The 21,562-nt window shown below is 39.1% G+C and overlaps 2 protein-coding genes across 6 annotated transcripts in view; one reads left to right on the top strand and one right to left on the bottom strand.

Annotated features, from left to right (window-relative positions):
• The window catches only part of WASHC4 (WASH complex subunit 4), a 43,077-nt gene extending 39,102 nt beyond the window's left edge, over positions 1 to 3,975 (top strand). For 3 of the 5 annotated variants that reach the window (XM_040560091.1, XM_040560131.1, XM_040560123.1), the window contains exons 33-34: positions 716 to 791; positions 1,533 to 3,975. In XM_040560091.1, coding sequence (XP_040416025.1) covers positions 716 to 783 — 68 coding nt within the window. In that variant the 3' untranslated portion in view covers positions 784 to 791; positions 1,533 to 3,975. Of the gene's footprint in view, positions 1 to 715; positions 792 to 1,392 lie in introns of all 5 variants that reach the window. The other 2 variants (XM_040560112.1, XM_040560101.1) reach the window with 2 other exon arrangements.
• Positions 3,976 to 4,020: 45 nt separating this feature from the next.
• The window catches only part of APPL2 (adaptor protein, phosphotyrosine interacting with PH domain and leucine zipper 2), a 37,920-nt gene continuing 20,378 nt past the window's right edge, over positions 4,021 to 21,562 (bottom strand). Inside the window, exons 6-21 of the mRNA XM_040560147.1 lie at positions 21,141 to 21,182; positions 20,963 to 21,021; positions 19,837 to 19,983; positions 17,439 to 17,521; positions 13,429 to 13,587; positions 12,118 to 12,306; positions 11,751 to 11,793; positions 11,616 to 11,672; positions 11,411 to 11,499; positions 9,607 to 9,759; positions 9,450 to 9,502; positions 7,907 to 8,081; positions 7,220 to 7,256; positions 6,950 to 7,090; positions 6,187 to 6,234; positions 4,021 to 5,569 (exon numbers count right to left, since the gene is read on the bottom strand). Coding sequence (XP_040416081.1) covers positions 5,441 to 5,569; positions 6,187 to 6,234; positions 6,950 to 7,090; positions 7,220 to 7,256; positions 7,907 to 8,081; positions 9,450 to 9,502; positions 9,607 to 9,759; positions 11,411 to 11,499; positions 11,616 to 11,672; positions 11,751 to 11,793; positions 12,118 to 12,306; positions 13,429 to 13,587; positions 17,439 to 17,521; positions 19,837 to 19,983; positions 20,963 to 21,021; positions 21,141 to 21,182 — 1,604 coding nt within the window. The 3' untranslated portion in view covers positions 4,021 to 5,440. The remainder of the gene's footprint in view (positions 5,570 to 6,186; positions 6,235 to 6,949; positions 7,091 to 7,219; positions 7,257 to 7,906; positions 8,082 to 9,449; positions 9,503 to 9,606; positions 9,760 to 11,410; positions 11,500 to 11,615; positions 11,673 to 11,750; positions 11,794 to 12,117; positions 12,307 to 13,428; positions 13,588 to 17,438; positions 17,522 to 19,836; positions 19,984 to 20,962; positions 21,022 to 21,140; positions 21,183 to 21,562) is intronic.

The raw sequence follows: 21,562 nt of genomic DNA, 5'->3' as shown, positions 1-21,562 counted from the left end.
TACAAGTTACTTAGAAACTCGGTTCTCTCATGGCTGAATGTAGCAGTGTTTAAACAATGGAAAACAATTTACCAGTTCTGTTTAGTTCTGACAAAGATGGAAACGATCTGTGAGGTTACTGTCACTGAGACAAAGATCACTTTTCTTCTGTACTAGGAAAACATTTCATAAAGAAAAATCTTTTAGTATGAATTTATATTTGATGTTCAGTGGTGTTTCTCAAATGAATGTGCTACTCAAAAGCCAACTATGAGCATTGTGGTGAGTAGGACTAGATATACAATCCTCGCTTCTTTAGGAGAGCGTTCTGTAGGACAACAGTTACTTATATTTCAGGTAAAATATTCACTGTCATGGTACGTGTTCAGTTCTCTGAAAAACGTGTTTTGTGGTGAGGGAAGCTGGAAAGGCATACCAGCCTGAAAGATTTGGACATGGTTGTATCATTGCCTTCTACCACAATATTTATGTCTGAGTACGTGTATGTAATCTTTACACAAGTAATCCTACTGATGAGAAGAAACCTTACAACCCAAATACAAATTTCTTCATAGGGCCAGGATCCTTTGTACCACAAGGTCAGTTAGCATACGTGATCATGGTATAGTGTTTCAAATGTTTTATGAGAGCAACATGATATATATGCTAAGACTGTTTTTACTGCCTTGAGTAAAATGTTAAACATAATCCATGTCTCCAATTTTTATTTTTATAGAAGAATCTGTTAAAGCAAGCAACGGAGATCTTTCCAACTCTACGCCTGCAGATCCTGTTGTGAAATGATATGGCTGGTATGGGTGATAATTACTTACTCAAATAATTCATTTTCTTGTCAAAATTAGTAACGCTCTGTAGGGGTAAAAACTCTGCATTCAACTTACTTGGTCTGTAAAACCCAATAGAAAATGTGTAATAGTATACTAGCATCCAATGACGCTAGGTCTGTTTTTGTTCAGTTTTCCTTTAGCAACTCATATTTTTCAGGAGTTACTTATCTACAGCACTTTCTCTAGATTGAAAATAACTACATAAAATATAGCTTGGAGGTAGTTATTTTGAATTACAGATGTATATACTGAAGAAAACTTTACTAATTTTTAGATGCTTTCTTGCATCTCTAACATACTGTTAAAAAAAGAAAAAAGACTCATAGGCCATTGATCGAAGACTTGAACTTGTACATCTATCTGTTCAACAAGAAATAGAAAACTGAAGAAAAATATGGTGCAATATCCGTTGTCCAGATGTGGGTATGCAGTCCTGTTGTATTTGCTTAATGCAGTCACAAATTACACTGTGGGTATAACGGTGTACCTTGTGAATGTATGTTAAAACTGTTGCACAATGTGGAAGTCCTTATTAATGTTTTATTCCACAAAACCTTATTTTTAGTATGGGATTTGCACTCTGGGAGCTTAAGATCCTGCCAAGCATTTACTTTCCCTGAATCTTCTCCCCCCCCCCCTCAATATCAGAGAAAGGGGAAAACAGAAAAGTGAAGATAACAAACTACTTTTCATTTCACACTGAAGGTCTGATTTGCATCCACAGAAGTAAGGAAATCAAGAGCCAAGACAGAACCACAATCAGCTCTTCCTTTTATGACCAGACACTGTGTGATGAGTGTCTGTACCTATTAAGTGATCTTATACTTCATGAATATGTTGTGCCTAACTGCAAGTTTCAGCCTCAAATCTGTGTTTCTTAGCCTTTGTAGGTCTGTTGTATTGTCTGTGTTGTTAATACAGTCTTACATGCCTGGTTATTAACAATAATTGCACTGCAGGCTTCAGAAGCTGCTGAACACTGTGAGAACTCTGTATAAATTTTAACATCTGTTAATGCCTGCAAGTAGAGGTTTCTAGGTTGTACAAGAGTTAACTCAGATACCTGACTTAAGTAAATAGCTAGACTTAGCTTAAAAGTAAACACCGGTTCCATTAAAAGATACTCCTGTGTTTTAATCTCCCAGAACATAAGACTTTTAGGTTTTACTAGCTAGAAGAAACTACTCTAGTCAGCCTGAGAAATTACCTTTTGGTTTTTGGCATTCTTAACTGTATTTTAAGACTGTACTTGAAAGCTTCTTTCATCTCTTCTGATTCCATCCCTTCTCCCCCGTCAAAAAAGTAATGCTTTAATATAAATGGTTCAAATTTCTCCCCCCACCCTCGTGTTAGTAGCTAAGACAATTCCTGGCAGACTTTTTGATTCATTCTTTCCTGCGAGTCAGTTCAGCATTTGGAAAACTAGGACAAATTTTTTGTTGCAACTGGAGAGAGACCAGACTGATGAAAGTCCTTTCATTGGCTCTGAAAACATGACCCAGAAGCTTTGTGGACTGTTGAAATCAGCTGGGCTCATTAAAGGGTTTGTTTGTTTGTTTGACTGCAGAGACTGTCCTAAAAAATGCTGCATTACTTGATTTATTTTTGATAGTTTTTGTCATAATTTATGTACGCTTTTTTTCTGACCAAATTGTGCCCGCACTGAACGCGCTCAGTAGTGTTGCTGAGAACAGCAGCAGCAGTCTGGCTGTTCCTAATAATTTCCATACTGTTGCAATTGCAATGTACCTACTTCCAGACTCCTATCTCATCTGAAGGCATGGAAGTTCCTGACTTGGAGTGGTCAAGCACTCTCTTGATTCTGCAACAACAGCAGACTCACACATAGTGTTTGTTTTCCCCCCAGGATGGACTTGCTAGGTAGATACATACAGTCAAGGCATTACCTGTGCTCTAATGAAGTCTGCATTTCTATTTTTCCTTCTCCCACGTTTTTTGGAAAGACCATCTCAGCTAGGTGATACTCCAGTTATTAATATGCGTATGATGGTGAACAAATTCATGTGGTTCTGGTAATGGAAATTCTACAGAAAAGACATGAGCTTATTTTTATAGAGTCCTGTTTGAGGTTGGGACCTGAATGTATACCATATGTGGCAAAAATATATACATACAAACAAATATGTACAGTGATAATAGAGCTATTCTTGCTAATACAGGATTGTAGTTTATTATATTTACACTTTTTGTCATGTAGCAGCACATAGATAACGAAAGCTTTCGTCATCTGAAATACAAAGTGGGTCCTGGTTTTGGATGGCACTCCTCTGTCCCAATTACCGGGAAGGGGTGCAGAATTCTTGTTGTGGTGCTACTCTTTTCATTGCTTTTGCCCTCCTGTGCTGATTTTAGGAACAAAAGGGGCTCCAACAGGTTGGCTGGAGATGATGATGGATCTAAAAATAATACAAAATAATCCTCCAAACTAAACTGAACTTGTTGCTCACCCAAAATTCCCAGAGGTGAAAAAGGGAAGTGAGGATGATGAGTTTACTGCAGGGACATAAAATGGATCTCTAGTTTTCTTTCTCCTTCAAGTCAGGGGCAGAACAGGCTGAAGGCCAGTCTACCTCCCTGAGAAGGCAGCCACCACCACTGCCCTCCTGCGCTTCGTCTTGTGACGAGGCTGTTGTAGGTGGAGGTGGTGGCAGCAGCTCCTCCAGAGGTCTTGAAACCTGCTTCTGATGTGGTGCTGTGTCCTTTTATGCCAGAAGCCACGGGGCTGCCTTGCCTTTCCTCCTGGTGCTATCAGGTAGGGGAAGCAGAGCGCAGCTGATGCCCTCATTGCCTTTCAGCCCCCAGGTCAAAAGGCATTTGTCACTGACCAGTGGTGCTGACCGATGGCCCCAGCAGCACCCAAGTGGTCTGGGCTTCCCTGCGAAGCAAAGTGCTGGTGTGTGTTCAGCTTTGCTTGAAGGGTAGGTTCCAGAGGTTCTAATTAGAAGCAAATTTGAGTTTTCACCTGATGTCCATCAACAACAGCTGTCTGCAGCTTCTCAGGTACAAAGGACCAAATGTAACAGTGTTTTCTAACTCATTGTACAAAAGGGTATTTTGTTACCTCAGTCTGGTTTGTGAGTAGAGTACCTTATGTACATAAAACTGTTAATAAATGTAATTTTCAGAACCTCATTCTCAGTGTCTTCAGTAACAGCACTTCAGGAGGTTTTAATTTTTTTAATATGACAGCTTCAACTTTTATTTAAGAAGAAGTGTTTGTGTCAGTTACTAACAGTTGTCTTCCATGGTTCTTACAAACATTCAGCAACCAACTAAACGAATTTATTCCATGTCAAACACTTGCAAACTGTAATCTTTCAGATGCTGTAGCACATATTGTTTACAGAAAACCTAGTTTCCTATTAAGTGCTTGAGAAGAGTTAAATTCAGTTGAAGAACATCAGCTATTTGTTCCAGTTACCTTATCTTGATTAATATAAACAATGCCACATATGGATGCCCTCCTGCCTCTTCCCCCCAGTACTCCATTTATTTTTGTTTGTTCTTGCAAAATGCAACTTCATGGAGGGGGGAAAAAATCTAAACTTACTAGCCAAGACACACAGCATTTAATTTCAGGAATGTACTGTGAAACTAGTCAATGTACTAGAGACTGATAATCTAGCATTTTATTGCTCAGCTTCTTAAAATTGAAGATTGCTGGTAGATTCTCCGCTGTTGTACGTCACCACAATGTTAAAAATACAAAGAACTCTATAAAAGTACTTATTTGTCTTACAAGTTGTCTCTGGCAACTTAAGAAACCTAACCGTAGAAAAACTGCACACAGCTAACATGCCCCACTTGTTGACTACTTCTGATGTTTGCATGTCAGTGGTATTTAGAATAATAAATCGAGGAGGTACATTATGTCCATTATTTAAATTTAATTACAGAATGTGAGTGCGGTCCCCATAAAGGTAAGAGTAGGCACTTAAATTTGTTTTGTAAGCTTATTCCAGACGCAATATAAAAATAGATTATATTAATAGGAAAAATTTAGTGTTTAACAAATTGTTTTGTAAATAGACTAGCACAAAAGATAAATCTTGTTACACTTAAACTAGACTAAAAATAACTTCATCTGAAAATAAAGTAAATAGTGCATTTTTAACCTTCATTCAGATGCACATAATCATGCAAACTATAAAAACTGACTATGGTAGGAAGTTTGAGGCCTGATGTTTTTTTAAAGGAGCTGACAACTTACAATTTGTACTAATTTCAGCAGAAATGAAGGCTTCTCACTGTTAATCTGCAGAAGTAACATTAATCCTTTGTGGCTGACAGTTTTGCTGTCTGAACTGCCAGCAGCAAAGGGCTAATGCTGAAACATCTCCTAGGATTGTCAGCTTCCCTGACCCCCCTCTACACTACACATTCACAAATGCAAAAATTCCCAAAGGCCAAGGTTCTGCTTTTGTTTCACTGTAAAGCCAGAGGAGACTCCACTGCAAAGACACCACATTCTCTCTAGCAGGATGACGGAAGCTGGCCTTGAGTGTGCACAGATGATTTAAAAACTGAGCTTCTTGCGAAGACTCCCCGCTTTTCCTGCTCCCAGATAGGAGGTAGGAAAGGTCCAGGATTTCTTATGCTTCTGATTCTTCCCCTTCTTCATGTGTGGTTCCATCCTCTTCTGACTGATCGTTCAGAAGCATGAACTTTCCATCATTTGTTAATGGCACAGACTTCATTAGCTGAGCTAATGCTTCTGGGTCCTGAAGAAAAATAAAAAAAGAGGTCAACAGTATGTAAAAATGGGTCTTTTATTTTGAACTTTATATTGCTGAGAAAGACATGGAGAATACCTTAACTGTGTGGGTAAGTTGTTATATGTGTGCTTATCGACTATGACAAAGCTCATTCCTACAATTTGTTCTGAAATCATAGCATCAAAAATATATATAAAGATGTAATGCCAATTCATATAAGTACTCCTACACAACACTTAAGTGGAAAGTCTTCATGAGATTTTTTTTCTCCTAGGGGAGAAAGGAATGTGAATTTCTAGAAATGAAATGGTAATGGACGCAATTTGTACTTCATCCAAACAAGTTTTTTTTTCACACTTTGTCCACAACTTCCTTACAAACATGAACACCTGGATTTGTATAGTTCTGAATATGATTTAGGGTGGCAAGTTCTATCTCAAATCAAGCTACTACAGTCAAACTAAGTTTGCAGTTATGAGCTACCCTAGAGACTGTTTTTAAATGCCTGCAAAACTTTGTCATTACGAGTAGGGATGCTTTTTTCTTATGTACAGGAGAGCTACCTGGACACTGTCACCAAAAGCAGAAAAGACAGACAGTTATGGGGAATCAAACAAACTTACCTTCTGTGCCTCAATGATTTCTTTTCCCAAGCTAATGGCGTAACAAATCTAGAAAGAGAAATGTATGTAAAGATCAGGGTTTTTTTGTTTTTGTTACGGGTTTTGCTGCTTAATCAGGACTAAAACACAGAAGCTTCGATGCAAACTTAGTTTTAAATACAGGTGTAAAAGGAGAGGTAGAAAACCAATTCACTGTAATAACTACATAAAAATAAAGCAGTCTTATTTCAAAGCTCTCTTAGAGATGAACTAAAGTTTATCTTTGTACTCAGTTTTTTTTTGTGTGAACTTTTATTCACTAAACTATTTCCAAACCTGGGAATCTCCCCCAGTATGCCTCAGATTGTTGTTGTTTAAGAGAAAAATTCTTCAACATCTTCCTTATTTAGAAGTCTCTTATTACAAGACACACAACAAGCGCCGCAGTGCTGTTAACACAGTATGGCTGCCTTTTTGGTGAGAGCTTTCTAGCTGTGTTTGTCTCAATATCACTGATAAATTCATTTTTTCAGTATCAGCTAGACGCAGACATGCTTTTCCATATCTCTTAATGCGTGTATTAGCAATCGCACCCTTTCCTTCTTATAGCCAATGCAGCAGCACATACAACAGACTGGGGCCTTTTTAGACACAGGCCACTGCATGTTTACCGACTAAGAAATCTGGTTACTCTCCTTTCTGTACTACTGCTTCCCAGATGTGTAAGCCAAGAAGCCCAGGACTTGTTTTCTAAATAAAGTATATTAATAAACGTTACGCAAACCTTTTCTCCTTCTGTGTTGCTCTCAAAAACGTATGCGCTCATGGATTCTTCTCCCGGAGTCTCACTGAGATGGACCACAAAACCAATCAGTCTCCTGTTATCCTGATGAGCAGCAAACTGTGTCACAGTGGCAAGTTCAAACTGGAAAATTACAATAAAAGAAGTCTTTTTTTAATCAGCATGTAGTAAGCTTGGTCAAGAGCTAAGGTTCATGTGACTAAGTATTCAATGCTGCGGTAGAAAAACAGGATTCAAAACAAAGTTACTTACACTTATTCGTGTAACTTGAGTTTGAGGATCTATTAACCTGCAATTGTGTGTAGGGAGAAGAAGAAAGTAAATGGTTTTAGAATGAGTCTTATCAGCCATTTAAAGGTGCTTTATAATAGTAAGGCAACCACTGAGTCAATTTTACAGATGAGGAAATGCGCGCAGAATCAAATGCTTTAGCCATGACTTCAAGTCAGTCAATGGCAAAATTCAACTCTAGACCCTGATTCTCAGCTGCTTTACCTGTTGGTCACATCTTTCTGAATCACTAATTTGGTAAATATTCTGCCCGCATGAGCTAATGCCATATGTGCCGGTACTAAAATGCAATCCAGCTGAAGTGGACGTCTTGCGTAACCATATTCTACAGCAACAATACTGACAACAGGACAGAGCAATGCCTCTCTCGCTGTTACTACATATGAGGTAAGAGGATCTCTCAGTGCATTTTTCTTTTTCCATCTTTTCCTGTGTAGTTGTAGGGTCTTAGAAACCCAACGCATCCTATTAAATTTCAGTAGGATGTTCTTACAACAAGTCAGGAGGGTATTTCACTAAGTAAAGTGAATCTTGGGATCTTGCTCCCTTGAAGGGTGCCTTCTTTGGAAAAGCAAAAATTACTAATCACAAGTTGCATGAAGAGAACAGAATACTGACACGGGATAAGCAATGAAGATTTTACAGTACCTCAAGTTCTTGCTGGTGACCATGAGATGGGATTCAGTCATACGGAAGATGTTATGAATGGCACGAGCAGCTAACACTTGTCTCATGGCTTCATAAATCACCTCACTCGTGTCATCTGACTGGACAGCCATAGATCCCAAAAACCGAACTACGAACATCTGCTGCAAGAGTGAATCTGGAAGATAAAAGGCGTGAAAGCTTTCACTGTGCAGCTCTGATTTGCCAGTAGCTGGAAAATACCCATGGAATTATTTTTTCCCCTTTGGAAATTCAACAGTAAACTCGTGGGTGGTGACTGTGTGGGTGATGGCTTCCTTCTATGAGCCAGGCGTCACTCTGACCCAGTTTTAAACTGCCTAAACTGGCAGCAAGCAGGAAAAAAGAAGCACAGCTGCTCAGCAGCTTTATGAATTGTTTGATTAGCCAGTGAAATTTACTTTGCTTATCTTGCTATCAGGTGGAGGGACCACAACACACAGACTGTGATAAATTGATGGTTTTGCATGAGCCTTAGCTGCCAACAAACTTATTCTTTAAACTTTGTGTACTCCTTGCTTTAATTTTATGACCTTCTAACCACACTGCAGGTAGTTCCAATGAGGTTTTCATTAAATCCTTCCCTGCTAATTGACTATCACCGTAACTCTCTTATTTATAATTACGTAGCCATTATGTGAAAAAGCTGTCATTTGATCCACCTCCCTGCATGTTCAGTGGTGAGCAAGGTATAAAGCATATGCCTGAGGCACAAAGCAGCCACTGAAGCCTTGTGCGCTCTGCTGTGTCCCGCAGTGTGGAGGTGCCTGCTCCTCACAGCTCCTCTGTGAGCCATCCTACCTCACGCCGGGACAGCACGCTCAAGTGAGAGTTCAAATCACTACGGTCTGTTTCAGTTTTGTGAACAGTTTTCTGATAGGGGCTGCTGGTTCCAGACAGTGGTTGTTAGTGGTTGTAACTGCCACTGAGAATAGGTGCACAGGCAGAATCTGACCTTACTCTACCAGCACACACAGCTCAAAACTGCTGCCTTTTACTGGCATGTCACTGGGAGGGGGGAAAGGAGGCAGCAGTAAGAAACTCCTTTCACTCAGAGACACGTTGCTGCTCCTAGCTATATCCTGTACTCTTCTCTGAAACTTAGATTGTGGATTTCAGAGTGCCTGTGGGTAAGACATGGATACTAAGCATTCTCAAACTTGAGCAGAGCTATAATACAGTCCCATCAAATCCCTTCTAAAGAATTCAACAGCTCCTATTAAAAAAAAAAAAAAAAGGACTAAAACCCAAATCTTTTTGCCTTTGAATTTTTGAAATAGAGCTAATCTGGAATACAGCTTGGAATATCAAGGAAAAAGCTGCTTGTCTTCATAGGCAGTGATATTTAAAAGACAGGCTTCTGAACCTAACTAGCTTCAACTGTACTATAGGTTGTTACTGCTGCTCCATGATGTCAGGTGCTTTCACTAAGAGGCACCGGATAGGCTGACAGCTGAATTATGCCTAAGATCATGACTACCTTTATCTGGAAAAATGCAGCACTGACCTTCTTCCTCATTTTTGCTGCTGCCTTCGGATTCCCCAAATGGGTTTGCACGCCTGTGAAATAAGAATAAAAACTGGTCACCACATACAAATGCTGTAATACCTAATATTCTCCTCTGAAATCACTCAAAGTGACCAACTGCTGTCTCTGACCATACCTGCCACCTCTGTTCTGGTCCAGGAATTCCGTGGCAGGCAGTACAATATCAAACTGAATCGGTGTTCCAAGAGCAATGAGTTGTGTGGAGTCTTGAGCACCAGCTGATTCATTGGGCGTTGTTTTATCATTTTCTGTATTCCTTACATTCTGGCTAAAGTGAAAATGGAAAAAAAAAAAAAAAAAGTTTCAATCATTGACACCATATCTTTGCTTTGGAATGGAGACAAGATTTCCAAAGATCCAAAAGAATCCAAAGTAGATTGAACCAGTATTCATTTAACATAAATGAGAATATTTTTTATTTACCTATTACTGAGGACTCTAATAAAATCTTCATTTTATTTTTTATACCTAAAAATATTTGAAAAAAAAATATTGGTATATGAAACCTGACTGCAGACCAACTCTGTGTGGACTGACAGACAGGAAATAGGTTGCTGTTTGCCTCCCTGCCCTCTGGTGGCCATATTTACAGTCACATTACCAGTGCAAACAGCAGAGACTTGAATTTGTTTCTAAGCCTGTAAATGGTGATCCTGACATATTTTTGAGGTCTCACTTGGCCACAGGCTTATTACAAGGTGGTAGTTAACAATTACATACTGGGCCAGACCTCTTCCTGCACCTTTTTCAAAGAGGATGAATTTGTAAGTTTCCTACAGCTACAGAAGTCGTCACTACATATAGTACACTGGTTTTACTAGCAACATCTTCTATTTCTACGAAGTTGGTTGTATACAGACATAAAAGTGACTTGTGAGATTAGTTATCAAGGAAATAGCTCATTGCTTTGCCCAATAAAATATCTGGTGATAGTTTTCTATGTATAAAATTCTAATCAAAGTGAAACAGCTATACTTCCTAATAAAATGAGAAAGAAAGTCACTTGACTGGCATTCCCCATGCCCACAGGGGAACTCTGGAATCTAAAAGCAGTCATAATCAAGGGAATAATAAATCATAATAAAGGCATTGGTCTGAGAGACAGAAGATCTAGAAAAGGTTTGAATTTCTAGAAGTAAACACCTGAACACAAATATACAATTTTTTAACAAATCTTACAGAGAATGCTCTTTGTGCAGAAGTCAGCATGAAACAAACTTGCCCTATTTTATTTATCACATTGCTGCTGAAAGCAGGAATTTACTCCAACACGAGGCTTGAAAGCCAACTCTGATCATGGAGTCTGAAGAATTCCTAATGGGCAAGATGCTGGGATTATTAACAAAACAGATACAGAGAAACCATACATAAAATTCACATTTTGAATACAAGCGTATCCTAGAGCATTATTAACAATTTTTGAGGGGTGTGTGTGTGTGTGTGGCAGGGATCTTTATTGATTGACCTGAACGAGCACAAGAGAACAAAAGCAACTATTTTAAAAGCCCTCGCAAGGCATAATCGTGTGTCAGACTGACAGGAATTGGTTGCAGTAATGTGCAAGAATAAACTTATTTAAATGTATAGCGGGGGCTCTGCTGTATTATCCACATTACAAGTCATTCCCTCACTGAAAAATGGTTAGAAGTAAATCACTGTGCTTGTTTCAGAAGAAACAGCAAAAACACAATGGCACCTACAGGGATCTTCAAAGCTGCGACGTGGAGCAATAAGCATTACCCTCAACACTTTACATCTCTTCTGGCTCTCAGTAGGAAACATCAGAAATAGACGAATTTGCTGGAAATAAAAAAAGCTTGTGAAGCCAGAACCCAGACAGGCCTGGGTGACTGCTGCCCTGTAAAAGGAACACAGCTGAGCACACAGCAGACTCTAGTCCATGAAAGTGAGCATTTTACCTGGAATGGTGAACCTCATGTTTTTTCCCAAAGGTAGTAATGGGAGTCACTGCTTGTAGGGCTGTCTGGTTTAACTTGATTGCAGCTGCCTAGGAAAACAAAACAGCAACTCTTTTACATACGTACGCTGGTTGTATTGCCTTGTAAAGAACAACAGCAACGCAAGTTAGAAGGAATGGACTGAAATATGGAAACAAGCTCCTACCTCTGGATTGTCGGTGAGATATATCTGTCTGGAGATGTTGTTGATGGCACATATCCACTAGAAGGCAAAAATGAAACTCAGCTCTTCAAGCTCACTTGTATACAAAAATGACAAACATTAAGACAATATTTTTACCTCTTCATATTCCTTCCTGCTTTCTGCTTGAAGAGTTATACCCCTAAAATGTAAACATAGTGTATCAGTGCTAGCAGTGGACAGAAGGAATGTCTTGCTCCCAGTCTTATAATAAAGCCACCAAACTTTGTCTCTATTCACCATCAAAAGAACAAAAATCACAAATAAGCTGCAGCTAAAGCAGCTTTAAATACTGCCTTTGCTTTTCAGGCAGTTGTGGGGGAGGATGGGAATGAACATGGTTTTAATTTGGAAACAGCTTTCTGGAAACCCAGAAAGGCTTACAATTACAGCAAGCATGTTTTACACGACACAGCATCTGAAAGGGTAGGCATGGCCGGCTGTCCTCAAAGAAAACCTCTCATACGCTTTGCCCGTAGGAGTAGTAATCTGGAAGCAGTATCTTCTGTCTTCACAGTCTACAGCCATAACAGAGCAGTTGTCCAGGTCCTGAATCAATCCTCCAGCTACCGCTCCCCTCGGCTGACACATCAAGTTGCCACCTTGAGTGAAGAAATACAGTCTTTCCCAAGTTGTAGTCACCAGACCTGTTTTACTACAGAGAAGATGCAATGATAAAGACTCGTTGGTATTTAGAAATGACTCCAAATGACCTTACGAAACTTCAAACATACCCTGGTGCTAAAGTTGAACTTTATGTTCAACCCTGGACATTTTTTAATGATGAGTCTGTTTAGAAGTAAAAACATCACCTATTCCTAGCAGAGACTAATCCTTAATAAAAGCTGGAGAAATAAATCAATTCTAAACATCCCAAGTTACTGCAGAGAATCTTTTTATCTCCTAGTTAAGGAATAAATGAATTGTTAGTACTGAGTAACTGACATGAAATACTAGTAAGATTGATTAAAAAAAAAAGTATTTTCAGCTGATGAGCAGCATGAGCAGTTTCAAAACAGAGCCATCATAAGAAAAAGTGTCTTCTGCAAGTAGTACCTCATAAACCATCTCTTCCCTAGCTATGAAGTCCTTTCTATTATATTGTAATCCAGCTCTTAGAATGCTGCTAGAAATAAACAAATATCCAATACAAAGAAAAAAGAACAGAAAAGAAGATTACTAGTCAAACAGAAATGACCTGAAGCTTAATTAATTACATAGGCTGGGTTACTATATGCCACCAAACTCTGCTGCTGTATATACATAGCTCCTGCGGAAGGTGATGGAAGATTTTATTTGGAAAATCTGCAGAAGTAACTCTACGTATGGCATACATTCCAAGTTATGCACTTGCATTGTCCACAAAACTTCTAGTTATGCAAACAAGGTGGTTTATGAAAACCCGTATTAAATACAAAATATAGCTTTGTAAACACTATGTTTTCATTAGCTCTAAGAATTGGGAACAATCTGAGCCCTGCCCCATAGGCTTCTAATTTTTAGCCAGCTGAACACAGGAAATATCCCTGAAGGTGAATTCATCCAGAAGTAAACTTCTGTGTTCAGGGAAACTGCCTCAAATGCCTCTAATTTGGTTTAAACTTCTAAAACATATTGTCAAAGATGACAGAAATACTTCGGAGCTGAGAGGTAAAGCTACCACAGTGAATGAGGGGTCTAAAACTTCATTACCTGAGGAGTCTTCAAGATCTAAAACAAAAATATGTAGCAACAAGTCGGCAATTAAAGAAAGGAGCAAGTAGAACAGCCTTCTTACTTTCTAAGATTCAGGTAGCCAGCCTTCTGGATGAGGTTTCTATTGATAGCAGGTGAAGTTATATCAGAGTCTGGGGTGTAAACAGACTCATTAACTGAAATCAAGTCCTGCTGGGATACCCTCATTTTTTCAGCTTCAGCATCCAACTCCCCCTGTATGCTGGAAAACAAAACACATCCAAAGCCATCATCAGTCAATTTATACCAGGTTATAGCTAACATCCGTAACCCAACATGAACAAAAACACCAGTTGAGATCAAATATGAAAATCCAATTAAATGTAGAAAGCATTTGAGTAAAATCTCTTACTGGTTTGGTGAGTAATGAATGCAAAGATAAAATTTATTTTTAGAGTACATTTTATAGGAAATGTAATATAAGACTACATGCCCAGGGCTTTCTCTAAGGACTGGATAAATCTGTGCAGTTAGGAAAGAATGGAGGAAGCAGCATACAATAGGGAACTGCTCCCAAAAAACGCCATCTGAGGCTGTAGAGACAAGATGCGTACACTCTGAAGATATTAACACTGGTTTAAGGAAAATATGGCTGTCTTTGGAGGCCGGTAGCAAAAGCACAGCCGGGATTTCCCCTTGCTCTTTATTTTGAAAGCCCAGCTTGAAGGTGTGTGAACTTGCTCTCAGTATGTCTCATATAGTAGCTATGCTTTTTTTCCCCTCCAATTTGTGTTGAACATAAGTGTCTCCTTTCCCCAAACTGTATACAGAGATCAGAATTATTCTGTAAGCCTGAAATGAGTACACAAGGCATGTTGAGAATGAAGAGAGAAGTTTTTTTGAGACAGAGACAGAGAGAAATCATCTAAAAGCAATGCATGTATGAGTTAACACGACTGAACACATACAAGTGGTGCTCTAATATAACAGCACAGTTCAAAGTAGGCTTTGCTATAGTATTCTTGGCTTTCATAGAAAAACTTCTTATTCCTGCCATGGTGTAACACACTGGAATTCCTGCAAATTCTCCTAGAAGCCATTTCCAAGCACGTGAAGATTAAGAAGGCAACTGGGAACAGCAAGCACAGATTTACGCCTGCCAACCCTGATTGCCTGCCGTGATGCGATGGCTAGCTTGGAGGATGTGAGGAGAATAGTGGATGATGTTTGACTTGACATCAGCAAGACTTTTCACATGGTTTCCCATAGCATCCTTTTAGCCAAATTAGTGAAATACAAACTGGAGAAACGGACTACAAGACGGGTAGAAAACATGGCTGTTTTTGTAGAAAACATTAGGGTAGAAAACATTAAAGGGTTGTAATCGGTGATACAAAGCCCAACCGGTACTCAGCTGTTAGTGGTGTTTCTTTTGGACCAATGCTGAAGCCTACAGGTTTACAGTCTTTAATACGAGCTGGACAACAGGACAACAGCTGCACTTTCAGCAAGCACGAAGATGTCACCAGATTGGGAAGACTGATTGATAACTATGCTAGAGTGGAGGGCTGCTGTTCAGAGGGGCCTTGACAAGCTGCAAAATGGTGCTGTTTTGGTGCCCCAGCACATGAAAGCCAGAAGCAAATTAAACCAAGTCAAGTGAAGGGCAACCAAGGTGGTCAGGAGGGCAGAGCATGCGACATGAAAAAAGGCTGTGAGAACTGCTTTTCAGCCTTATGAAATGAAGGCTAAGAGGAGCTCTTACAGCTAGCTTAACTGCTTAACGGGAGAGCATACAGCAGATGGAGCTAGACCTTTCTTGGAGGCATGCAGCAACAGACATGAGAGAGCAGACACAAATTTTGGCAAGATACTGTATGTGTGTGATAGAGAGAAATACCTAAAACTGGACTGGATACAGCACTGAGCACTCTGCTCTAGCTGATCCTGCTCTCAACAGGTGACTGGACGAGACGACCCCTTGAGGTCCGTATTGCAGGAGCTGTCCTTTGACTTCCAGAGAAACAGTATCGGTACGTATTTGATTTCTTTATTAACTTTTCCATACTTTAGGAGTTATTAACTGCATCCGGGCTATTAGAAAAACTCAAGAGGTGGGAACGTAACAGTACTTGTCACTGCTTATCTTAGAAGGCCGTTAACCCTGGCACCTATGCTTTAAGCAACTTTAACCCCCTACTTGCATCCCAGGTGGTTAAACCTTTTGGAGTATGTGTGTACATGATACAGGCTGCACAGACCCTGTATTTCTTAAAAATAAAAACTGTCCTGGCATCTTCATGGTTCGTGAGACTGGAATCTTCTTCCTAAGGCTCATTTCTCTTCTTTCGCTGACAGAAAAGCGAGAAAAACTGAGAATTCTGAAATTATTTCTCCATGCATTTGTGGCAGCTAAACAAATCGGTTACTGAGAATATGTCAACGATTTCTCCTTTCTAATGTGTTTTGACACTGTTAGCAGTATTTACTGTGTAAACGAAAATACTTTTAAATATGAAGAGTCAGTTTCGCAATCAGCTTAAATAGATGCAAGACCACATCACTGCTGACATTTCTAGCTGCACAATGGCTCTCATCAGCTTGTTGTTCCAAATGAAAACAAATGTGACAAATAAAAAGCTTTTAGCCTGTTTAGCAAGCAGATCTGACTCACTGAAGCCTTGTGATCCCTAGCACTAAAGGAGGAAAGGATTGGGCAGCAAGTTTTTCAGTGGCTGTGTAACCTTAAATAATGAAACCAAGTTCTGTCGGTAACTGCTGAGCTGCAGAGTCAATCAAGATTTTGCAATCTTCTCTTTTGGGTTTTCCAAAGACATCACACAACATCACACAACTGCACTTTTTACATTTGAGTTGTGCTTTCCAGCTTTGCTGCATGAGAGAAAAACATGAAAATCAGACTGAGCAAACTAATCGAGCAGCCTATTTTTGCTTCCATTCAGTATCGTGTACTGTCCAGAGTGCAAACCCACCTGAGTTTTCAACAAGGGCTTATTCTACAGCGACAATCCAATGATAAGATCCTAACTGTGCCTATAAGACACTGGCAGCATGCTCTACCTTTAATAACGTACGCTATCTAAAGGGAGTTTAAAATCTGTCCTCCAATCTGTACAAATGCTATGTAGACTGTAGAGAAATTTATTTGAGAATTGAGCATAAAAAGATATATAAATAAGCATAAAGATATAGGAAATAAAGAATCATTTATTAAAAGAATCTCCTACACAGGGAGATTACTGGTAACACTGTTCTCAAATTAACAAGCATGCATTATTTAAAATGCCACCAGAGTCAGAATAAGTAGTGACTTGGACATACTCCAATATGAAAGGTATGAAGCAATAAAGCGAAGGATTCAGCCTAGTGTTCCAGCTGATTTAAAAGAAACGATGAATGTTCTCTCTAATATGATTACATTTTAAATGTAAAGTTTATAACATTTACGAGGACTTAATTATAAAGAGAATGTCAATCTCCACTACAAAAAGAGGAGGACGAAGAGAGGGAACAAAGAAAAAATAATCTCAAAAGCAGGAGCACAAAAATGGGGCACTTTATTGAAACAGGGACTTAAACAATTCATGTTGAACTCAGTGGACTGATACAAGCTATTCCAGACGCAATGAGTATTGCCCAGGGCAAGGAGTTTTAGTTGCCTTGTGTATCTACAACATCAAACACTACAAGTCCTAAATCCTTATTTGGGAGGTTACTGTAACAACAATCCATTATTATTACAGAAGACCCAGCAAGTATAAACACCTCTAATTCAGAATGCACTTTAGCTTTATTATATTAATTCTATTAACCCATTGCAAAAAAAGAAAGCATTTGAGCACTTTACAAGATACAGTTCCTGGCTATATTGTAAAAACACTGTGCAGTGCACTGACAGCACTTTCCTTTACATGCACAAGCACACCCCCTTTCCACCTGCTACTTTAACAAAATATGCCCCAAAATGCAATGCAAGCATGGAAGCACTCTCCTGAGCAAGAAACATGGGTGCTGCCTATTATGTCCTGAAGGTTTCAGTACTGTTGCTCAGAATTCAAAAGAACAACCAAAAAGAAGCAAAAGTATAGTTACCTTTGAACCATGTCTGAAACAGATGACAAAAAGCTGTCCATTCTTTTGGAAAACATCTCTGCTCCTTTCTTGAAAAAGTTGATCTGAAAAATACAAGTAAGGGACACTGGAATCATCTTGGTTCTGGCAGACAAATAACAGATTGCTGGAACTGTGTTAACAGTGATCCCATTATGACTGATGCTTTGGGCTGGCAAACAAATATGTGATTAAAATGACTTTGTTGACTTGTATTTTTCTCTTTTGCACCTTCCCACCTGTTCATGTACCCCATTACACACACAAGCTATTGGCTGCTGACAGGTACGTTTCCAATGAATTGCTGAATGACTGCTAAGAGGGAACAGGCAGCCTTCTCCTATAACAGCACCGTACAGAATTGGTTCTGTGCTGTCATGAGCCACTGCATGCAATGCCACCTTACCAAAAAGACTAGGACATAAATTGTCCATTAGATTTAGTAGTCCAACCTGGAAATTTATAAACTGATACAGCAAAGTCAGACAAGAAAACGATGAAGTGTAGCTGCACTAGCGGAAGTCTCTAGGGCAATTGGTTATATCAACTACAGTTTTACCATGATTTTGTTCTGCTAAGGCCAAGCGCACTTTTTATTACAGATGAAGAGTCCAGTTAGCTGGTATGGCTCAGCAGGCATGCAGTAGCAGCAAAGCACTCAGTGTAGACTACCTTAGATTTCATTTCTGGCTGTGGGGTGTACAGTCATAGTTAGGAACTACTGACAGCTCTGTGAACCATGGACACAGGTAGTGGTGTGTGTGCAATTAATTCTTTTAATTTTAAAAAAAAAGTGAGCTACTCCAGAAATAAATGCAAAAACATCAAAACAATTCTCTGCTGTTAAGCAATTTATTAGATATTTAATCCAATTTTACTCGTGATTCCACTCCTTTCCCCTATCTTTGGGACATAGGATTCATCTTGCCTGTAACTTAGACTTTTGCAACTATGTTCTTGACCACAGACTCCCTTTACAGACAAAGGAGAGAAAGCAGACTCTCTTCAAGAATGATTCACCTATTTATTTCAGAAATCTACTGCAGGAGGGAAGAGCCCTACACTCCACTGACAATAATGAGAGACTGCCATGCATCCCTTAGACGTTGACGTCAGTTTTCAGTCAAATAGAATCACCGAGTCATTCAGGTTGGAAAAGACCTCTAAGATCATCCAGTCCAACTTTAACAAACCCTCTATACTAGCCATGACTTCTAAAAATTCCTTATGGCCTGCTCATTCTTTGGAAATGTGAAATATTAGGCATGTTTCGAGCAATTAATAAAGAAAATACATACTTTAAAAGCTAATGGGGGGGGGGTTCACAGTATTTAAGCATCAGTATCAACTGGCTTCTGGCTATTCAGTCATTCCTATGGCAACCTGAGACTTTCCTGTATAAAGCAATGAGAGATTTTTTTTTGCCAGATCAGCGAAGTTGTTCGGCTTCCATAAAAGAGAAACTGGTGCAGTTTTTTGCTCAGGATAAGTAATTATACACTAGAGAAGCAGTGTGAATTTCCATGGAAAGCAACTGAATTCTCTTTAAGTACCTACTTTATATAGGACACATTATCTGCAACAGTCACAGGACACTTGACACGGTGATCCAGGCTGCAATCTCAAACGGACCATTGCATTCATTTTTTCTATTTTCATGGCCCAATTCTCATTTTCCCTTATGCTTTCTTTCATCAGTGTTGAAGCACAACAGACCCTTAAAATGGGCAAGTCATGAGAATCAAGTGCTGTGAAAGTACTAGTTTATTAATCTTCCTGACATCCCAGAGGGTCAGATTAACAGTATCACTGCTGCAATTTACAGATTTGAGAAATGTGCGTTCAGCCACTATATCAGATTGCTGGCAGAATAAAGATTAGAAACAGGATTTCCCAGACTTATGCTCAATCCACCCTACTGTTCTGTCCTTCTAGTTCTCCAGTGGATGCTCTGTTCCCTGTCATGTAAGCTCCTCATCAGTATGCTGAACATTATGTGCCAGGAGGGGAACTGCTACATAGGAGAGTTTGTGCAGACACAGAGTAAAGAGTAAAAGTACATGCTGTTGTACAGATAACTTAGCTGTGAAAATAATTAACCCCAGGCTGATTTTGCATACAAGTGCATGTAAATAAATGTATGTGTAATAGTACTTATTTTTCCCATTGCTATCTTTCCTGGATAGCTAAACATTCAACCATCTGCCACAAACAAAACCATTTGTTAGAACCTAGGCACGCTGAATAAAGCTGTTTTGTTTTCTTTTATTTTCATTTGTCAGCTCTCAAAAATAAATAAATAATTGAAAAAAAACAGAGCTCCAATGTTTCACTTTCCCTAGCAAGTGTCTAACTGATAGAGTTGTTTTACTGCCCATACCTGTCCTCGTGTATATCCTAGCATAGGTTCCATCATTGCCACTCTCTTCCTGTACTGCAGAGCATTCAGGGCACAGTAATACTGCAGAGATGAAAGATGCTGCTTTCTCCTTGCATTTGCCACTTCTTTTGCCACTTCTGCCTTAAGCTAAACAAAAATTGATAAGAGGTTGGCAAAGTGTCATGGTGCATATGGATATATTTGCTGATTATTTTCAAATTATCTTTAAACAACAATCATTAAAGAACTTCTCCACATTAAAATGAAGGATGAGAAACTAACAAAGCAAATCCAAAACCCAAATCAACTTTGAGCCCTGTTCTGTCAAGATACTTCAGCATTTGGACAGTCCCTGTGACTACAAACTAACTCAACTACCACAACTAACATTCTAGACCTGATCTCAGTGCAAGAGATTTATTTGCAGCTGAGATCACAACACAAGCCGGTAAGTGCAGAAAGCAGAGATGAATAATTCACAATATGCTGTATCACATTCTGTTCTTCAGTGCACTTCCTTTGAAAGAGCATCCTGTAGAACTGAAGCACTCTTAAAGGATAGGGCCAATCATACATTTCCAGCATACAGAAGTATATTTTGGAATAGTGGTCCAGTGGGCAATGAAGAAGAAATGTAAAACAATCCCACCAACATGGTTTGGTGTACTGTAAATGAAATGACAATCCATACAGAGAAATCTAGCAGGAAGGCAGATGTGAAACAATGGTATGCTTTATAAATAGCAGACACAAGGCTTCATGACATGGTTTACAATGAATTGTACCAGTGATACAGCATCACATTAGCTGTACAACAGTAGGCCCATACAAATCCACTTATAGCCATTTGGATTCCATCTGTATGAAGAGCTCCTCTGGACCTGAAGGGCTCTAGGTTAAGCAAAATACTTGGTCATTTGCCTTACCTGGAGAAAACAGGTGTAACTTTGCTGAATTGATGTCTAAAAGCTTTGTGTCTGCTTAGAAGCTAAATCACAAGTACTCTTGAGCTAACATGGCTTTAACTGATGAATTCTCCAAAACTCGTAAGTGTATGTAAGGACTAGCTACAATGAAGACAGAACGGCTGATGAAAACTTTTCCTTTTCCCTTTCAAGTTCTTTACCTTTTCATTTTCTTTCCTTTTCGGTAACCTGCTATACTTTGCCATGGACACGTCATGTTCTGTAGACAAGGAATATTATTTTTTTTAGAAATGTGATGTGTGTGTGCATAGATTAAAAATGTCTTCTGTGATATAACAGGTGCACACTATTAGAAACAAACAAAACCAGGAAACATACCATTGCTAGCAAGGCCAAAAAGATCCTTCAACGTGCTTACTTCTGGAAAAGAGAAATTGAATATTCAAAATAAAAACTGCTGTAAACACTTTGTTCAACTGAGATGACTTACAGCACTGTTAATACCTAAGTCATTCCAGTCCTTCCAAAGCAGAGATGCACACACAAGTCATGTCTATCTTGAAAAATATAATAAACCAGATCAGTTGGCTAGAGAAATTAATGGACAGATAGGAAAGTAAGAGTCGAGTTAGTTTATTTGACTGAGCAAGTTATCACTATGAAAGATTCCTTGTCTGTCAGTGTCATTTCCCAAAGCATCGTTTCACTATGCTTGCTATCACAAAAGGCCCTCCACTGCCTTAAAAGACCAGCAGTTCTGAACAGCCTGACAATGCCTATATGATATCAAGAAATCTAAT

Source organism: Cygnus olor, chromosome 1, assembly GCF_009769625.2.
Source record: "Cygnus olor isolate bCygOlo1 chromosome 1, bCygOlo1.pri.v2, whole genome shotgun sequence".
Classification (NCBI taxonomy): Eukaryota; Metazoa; Chordata; class Aves; order Anseriformes; family Anatidae; genus Cygnus; species Cygnus olor.
The sequence above is the reverse complement of the archived record's forward strand: the minus strand, read 5'-3'. Positions and strand labels throughout refer to the sequence as shown.